At 44.6% G+C, this 7488-nt stretch overlaps 1 protein-coding gene across 1 annotated transcript; it reads left to right on the forward strand.

Moving 5' to 3' along the window:
* The first annotated feature begins 2061 nt into the window (after positions 1-2061).
* LOC144715898 (BTB/POZ domain-containing protein) lies at positions 2062-4496 on the forward strand. Its single transcript, XM_078590900.1, is given in 2 exon segments — positions 2062-2463; positions 4026-4496. Coding segments are annotated over 2 exon segments (873 nt in total).
* The last annotated feature ends 2992 nt before the right edge of the window (positions 4497-7488 follow it).

Raw genomic sequence — 7488 nt, forward strand, 5'->3', positions numbered from 1 at the left:
CGGTCCTGTCCGGTACAAGCTCATCGCCGACATCATGAAGGAGACGTGTCGTATTGACCTAGAAGATGCGGAAGAAGTCGATGGAGAAGCATTGATGGAGATGGAGGAGCCGTCATGCTATCGTGAAGCGGCTGGCCAACAAGAGTGGGAAGATGCAATGAGCAAGGAGATCGAGTCAATCGAAAGGAATGAAACGTGGTCCTTGGCAAAGCTTCCAAATGGGCATAAGGCCATCGGCCTCAAGTGGGTCTTCAAGCTCAAGAAGAACTCAGATGGGGAGGTGATCAAGCACAAGGCACGACTCGTAGCAAAGGGGTATGTGCAACATCAGGGTATCGACTTTGAAGAAGTGTTTGCGCCGGTCGCCCGCCTTGATACAGTACGTGTCATTCTTGCAATTGCGGCAAACCGAGGGTGGCAGGTGCATCACTTAGACGTCAAGTCAGCCTTCCTCAACGGTTAGCTGAAGGAGGAAGTGTATGTTGCACAACCAGAAGGCTTCATGGTGAGAGGCAAGGAGCATATGGTGTATCGTCTGCACAAAGCTTTGTACGGTCTACAGCAAGCGCCATGAGCTTGGAACGCACGCCTCGACCGGAGCTTGAAGGACCTTGGTTTTACAAGGTGTGTGCAGGAGCAAGCAGTGTACACCCGAGGAGAAGACAACACTGGTATTATCATCGGAGTATATGTTGATGATATCATTGTGACGGGTCAAGATCCATGCGCCATAGCACAATTCAAGGAGCAGATGATGGCCGAATTCGAGATGAGTGATCTCAGATTGTGCACCACTACCTCTGCATTGAAGTGGCACAAGGCGAAAGTGGAATCTCCATCAAGCAAGCTGCATATGCCAAGAAGGTTCTGGAGCAATTTGGTATGAGTGAATGTAATTCCACCAAGTATCCCATGGAGCCAAGGATGCAACTGCATAAGGATGGTGAGGGACACCCAGTGGACGCCACAGAGTATCGCCGCATCATCGGGTGTCTCCGGTATCTTCTCCACACACGACCAGACCTGTCCTACGCAGTTGGTGTAGCAAGCAGATTTATGGAGCGGCCTACTGTCATGCATCACAAGGCAGTCAAACAGATCCTGAGATATCTGAAGGGAACAATGCACTTCGGCCTGGTGTACAACAGAGGAGGTGTAGAAGAAATCACTGGATTCACCGATAGTGATTTGGCCGGTGACATGGATGATCGCAAAAGCACAGGAGGTATGGCGTTCTATATTAATGAAAGCCTTGTTGCTTGGAACTCCCAGAAGCAGAAGACAGTGGCGCTCTCGTCATGTGAAGCCGAGTTCATGGCGGCAACATCGGCAGCGTGTCACGCACTATGGCTACGAAGTTTACTATGCGAGTTGATCGGAGGACAACCAAAGCCCGTGAAGATGTTCGTCGACAATAAATCGGCGATTGCACTAATGAAGAATCCGGTGTTCCATGGACGCAGTAAGCACATCGACACCAAGTTCCACTTCATCCGTGAGTGTGTCGAGGGAGGTCAGATCATCATTGAGTTCATTCGAACCGAGGAGCAAAGAGCTGATCCCTTGACGAAGGCATTGCCGGCGGCAAAGCTGGCGACGATGCGGCATCTACTCGGTGTCCGCAACCTTGGGCCACTCCAGGATTAGGGGGGAGAATGTTGAAACTAAACCCTTGAAGGCCCTGCGGTGCTCCGGACGTGGCAGTTAGAATGGGTCAAAGGAGGAAAACGTGGCAACTCCTCCCCCCACTCGTTGGTACACGACTTGGGCGTCGTGAGATCAGTTTATCTTTTCCAGTCTTCCTCCAAACGTGCCAAGCGCACGAAGTCAGGATCGTGGGATTCTGATTTGTCTATTTAAGTGATAGCCTGAACACAGAACAAATCAGTTTTTGTTTTTTTTCTTTGCCATTGGTCTGCGACCCTCCTCAGGCGAGAGAGAAATTTGAGAAAGGAGAGAGATCCTCTGCTGAAGGCCAACATAATTGTCCACTTATCTTCAACGCGAACGCTTGAAGACATCCTCCATAGAAAAACCAGGGAAAAGAAGAGGAATAGCACCATGGATTGCTGCGTTTGTAGTTCTACTGCCATGTTTTTTCGACTGCCAAGGAATTCAATCTGCGTATCTTGCTACGAAGGAGCGAAATCATTGATAAACTTAGTCAACGATGTCGAGAGAGATAATTCTGGCGATCCTCCCGTGAAGATAATATAAATTCTTCTTTGTTTAAAATTTCCTCCTATTGGAAGTTCGAATGCCAAAAAAGTGGGTATTAATTCAGAGGGGTTGTCTGGTGCGTTCATGTCGATCAAAGAGATTAAGGAGAAGGAGAAGGCGTTGCAGAAGAAACTAGAGTTTCTCGGTGGATTTGAGGTGGCTCTGAAGGAAGCAATGCACACCGATATCCTTGTCCAGCCCAGAGGCGGCGGTGATCCAATACTCGCCCATAGATCATTGCTGGTGCACTAATTACTCTCTCTCTCTCTCTCTCTCTCTCTCTCTCTCTCTCTCTCTCTCTCTCTCTCTCTCTCTCTCTCTCTCTCTCTCTCTCTCTCTCTCTCTCTCTCTCTCTCTCTCTCTCTTACTTCACAATATCTATCCTATCCCAATATATTCGTACTTTCACAAAACATCTTATTTATCTCTCCCTCCATTTAAAGCAACTACTCCCTCTCTCCGTCCTCCCTCCACCTCTCTCTCTCTCTTGAGCTTTATCGGCTTCTAGTTACAAGACATCCTTACAAAAGATAGATTGATAGATAAATAGGTGGATAAATAGATTGGTGTTAAGGAGTCAGCAGCAAAGAGGCTAGTGCGTCAACTCGCCAGGACAATGGTCGTGCGTGACGATCATCAACTAGGATCTAATCCAGATTAGGTAGTAAAATGAACGTACATACTATACTTGTTAGAGATTTAGATTATAGGATTAAATACAGGTTCAAACATAGATGGTTAGGATTAAATCTAGACAGGATTATAATGGTTAGGATCACAATGGGTCCACTGCACCGATCAACGGTCGTGATCGGTGCATCCATTTAGTTATAACGGTCAAGATACAATCTAGATTCAACGTTATCACATGGGCCCATTGCACCGATCAACGATCATGATCGGTGCGCCCATCTTATTATAACAGTCAAGATTATATCTGATTTTAAACGGATATATCCGTTGTATTCTGTTACAACGGATATATCTCGATCAAACGGCTACTTACTATTCTGATAACACCTATACGATCTATAAAAACAAACTAATGTAATCTTTCACAGTAAGGAAAAACAACGATCTAAGATCACATCTCTCCTTGGTGTCTTCTTCTCCTATCCTCCCTATTCTCTCTATTATCTCTTCAGTCTTCTTCCGTCCATCTCCTTCGAAGATCCTTTACAATTGGTAGGTAGAAGTATTAGATAGATAGAGATAGATAGAGATAGAGATAGAGATAGAGATAGAGATAGAGATAGAGATAGAGATAGAGATAGAGATAGAGATAGAGATAGAGATAGATAGATAGAGATAGAGATAGAGATAGAGATAGATCGATAGAGATAGATCGATAGAGATAGAGATAGAGATAGATAGAGATAGATAGAGATAGAGATAGAGATAGAGATAGATAGATAGAGAGATAGATAGATAGATAGATAGAGAGATAGAGAGATAGATAGATAGATAGATAGATAGAGAGATAGATAGATAGATAGATAGATAGAGAGATAGAGAGATAGATAGATAGATAGATAGATAGATAGATAGATAGACAGATAGACAGATAGATAGATAGATAGATAGAGAGATAGAGAGATAGAGAGATAGATAGATAGATAGATAGATAGATAGAGAGATAGAGAGATAGATAGATAGATAGATAGATAGATAGATAGATAGATAGATAGAGAGATAGATAGATAGATAGATAGATAGATAGATATAGAGACGGAGATATAGATAAGGATAGAGAGAGAGGTAGAGATAGATGGAGAGAGAGAGAGAGATGTGGAGAGGGAGAGAGAGAGAGAGTATTCTTTCTCATCCTCGTTTTCTTCTTTCCGGGTCTTTCCCAAGCGACAAGGCCAGAGATATTCCGCGCTATGCTATCGTCCGACGAGTGCAAGTCCCCGCCAAGCGCTGGTATCTCGCTGCCGGAGCTGAACCACGACCAGCTCCACTGCCTGCTAGAATTCCTCTACAGAGGAGCCATCTCAGAGAACGACGCTCGCTTGCACGCCAGCGCACTTCCTCACGCCGCCAACAAGTACGACCTTCCCTTTCTAAAGAGCTTCTGCGAGAACCGCTTAGTCGCCGCCCTGACCTCAGCTAATGCTCTTGAAGCGCTTGAACTCGCCGAGGCCTGTGCAAGTGAGACACTGAGGTGCATGGCGCTGCAAACTGTTGTTTCTCACGCCGACGATGTCTTTTCTAGCGCGTTTGATGATTTCGCTCGAAAGAACGCCCATCTCTGCGTTGAGATCACCAGGATGTAAGCAGAAAGGCTCTCAAGGAATGATCTGCTGCAAGCCAAGCCACACAGAGACGGAGGGAGAACCAAGAAAAAAAGCACACACTTAAGGAAAGAAGAAAACACACAGCGTATTTCGCACACACACAGCATCCTTCACAGGAGCATTTAAACGAACACAAGTCTAAAGATAGCAGTTACAACCGTCGGCCCCCACTTCCTCAGACGTGGCTTTGTGGATGCCGTCATAACTCCACAGATCCGACGGCTGCGACTTAATCCTGCACGAAATAGGAAACTAAACGTTGGATTTGGAATCTACGGTGAGGATCACTCTATCAATCTCCTCCTTGATCCGAGCCTGCTTTCACCGGCGAGATCCCAATCTGTTTGCGGAGCTCCTCAAATCTTCTAACACTGAGAGGTTTGGTGAGTATGTCCGCGAGTTGATCGTCAGTGCATACATGCTTCAACTCCACCTTCTTTTCTTCAACCAGGTTTCTGATGAAATGGTAGCGGACATCAATGTGTTTTGTTCGCCCATGATGAACCGGATTTCGGCTGATTTCAATCGCCGACTTGTTGTCAATACACATCTTGAACTTTTGTTGATGCTTACCAAGGAGTTCGTCTATGAAGCGACTAATCCAAACTCCCTGACAAGCTGCTGCGGTGACAGATATATACTCGGCCTCGCAGGATGACAAAGCTATCACAGGTTGCTTGCAGCAGTTCCAGACAATCGGTTTAGATCCATAAGAGAAAATTAGTCCAGATGTGCTCTTCCGGTCATCCACATCACCTGCGTAATCACTGTCACAATATCTGATTACCTTACACACTTCCTCGTGTTTATACACCAGTCCGAGATCGATGGAGCCTTTCACATATCTCAAGATTCTCTTGGCAGCTGACATATGAGTTGAGCTCGGTCTATTCATGAACCTGCTCAGGTAACTGACAGAAAGAACTAAGTCGGGCCGAGTGAGTGTTAGATACCTCAAGCACCCAATTAGCTTTCTGAACAGTGTAGGATCCACCTCGTCCCCTTCTTCTTCTCTGCTTAATTTCAGTCAAAACTCCATGGGTGTCTTGGATGAGTTACAATTCTGCATATTAAACTCATCAAGAATTTTTAAAGCATATAAACTTTGGGATATCCTGATCTTGGAATTCCTCTGTTTCACTTCAATGCCCAGATATGAACTGAGCAAACCAAAGTCAGTCATGTCAAACAATGTTTCCATGGAATGTTTGAACTTGTTAATATCTTCAGCACTTGATCCGGTGATGATTAAATCATCCACATAGACTCCCACCAACAAAGTGTTTTGATTTACTGATGAGATATACACTGCATGATCACTTGTGCTCCTCCTGAACCCAATTCTGGTCAACGCCTCGTCCAGTTTTGAGTTCCACGCCCTTGGGGCTTGTTTGAGCCCGTATAGTGCCTTTTTGAGCTTAAGGACATAATCTTCTTTGCCTTTTATCACAAAGCCTTCTGGTTGAACCACATAGATTTCTTCCTTGATTTCACCATTCAAGAAAGCTGATTTAACATCCAAGTGATGTAATTTCCACTTAGATTGAGCTGCTAGAGCCATGAGGATTCTAATAGATTCTAGTCTCGCAACTGGTGAGAACACTTCATCAAAGTCGACTCCCTTCCTTTGACTATAGCCTTTTGCCACCAATCGTGCTTTATGCCTGGTTACTTCTCCTTCAGAGTTTCTTTTGATTCTAAACACCCACTTTACTCCAATTGGCTTGCACTTCATAGTTGGCTTCACCAGTTCCCATGTGGAGTTATTTTCAATGGCTGTTATTTCCTCATTCATAGCCTTTCTCCATACTTCACTCTGAGCTACTGCTGTGTATGATGAAGGCTCGTCACTTGAAAGAAAACAAGATTCATCATTTACCACTTCTTCAGTTGTTTCATAGATAGACTGAATGGAGCGCATCCTTTCAGGTTGTTCTTCTTCATCAGAGGGGTGATCTCGATCAATGTCTTCAAGCTGGGGCATGATTTCATTTGAATCTTCAACAGCTGTGGAAGACTCAAACAATGAGTTATTTACTGGAATAAAAGTAAGATTGAAATCATCCCTCGCTTGTTGACCAAAATCCCATTTCTCTGTTTCTTCAAAGATGACATCTCTACTGATAACCACTTTGAATGTACTTGGATCCAGACACCTGTATGCTTTAGTACCCAGTTCATAGCCAATAAATATCATGACACTGCTTCTGTCATCAAGCTTGCCTGATTTCTTCGTGTGCTTGACATGGGCAATTGATCCAAATACACGAAGATGCTCCACGTTTGGCTTTCTTCCACACCACATTTCATAAGGAGTTGTACCTTGGAGACTTTTGTTGGATGATCTGTTGAGAACATACACACACGTGTTAACTGCTTCTGCCCACAGCTCTAGAGGCAATTGTTTCTCTTTCAGCATGCATCTGACAAGGGACATGATGGTTCTGTTCCTCCTTTCCACAACTCCATTTTGCTGCGGGGAGTATGGAGCAGTGAGGTGTCGCTTTATCCCATTTGCATCACAGAACAGCTTAAACTCTTCAGAGTTGAATTCACCTCCACGATCTGTTCTGAGACATTTCACTTTTTCACCACATTCTGATTCCGCAAGACTTATGAATCTTTTGAAAGCACTGAATGCCTCTGATTTTTCTTTCAGAAAGGCCACCCACATTAAATGTGAGAAATCATCAACAAGCAATAGGAAGTACCTGCTGCCCCCGATTGTTGATGGTTGAATAGGTCCACATAAGTCACCATGTAGCAGCTCCAGTCTTTTAGTGGCTCGGAAAGATGAGGACTTTGCGAAGGAGTTTCGAATTTGCTTTCCAGCAACACAAGTCCTGCATAATTTATCAGAAAAATGAACTGGTGGTAAGCCCATGACCATGCTGCTTCTTCTCATATCATCTATTCTTCGAAAATTTTGATGACACAATCTGGAATGCCACAGCCACACTTGCTTCTCTTC

This window comes from Wolffia australiana, chromosome 19, assembly GCF_029677425.1.
Source record: "Wolffia australiana isolate 7733 chromosome 19, ASM2967742v1".
Lineage (NCBI taxonomy): Eukaryota > Viridiplantae > Streptophyta > Magnoliopsida > Alismatales > Araceae > Wolffia > Wolffia australiana.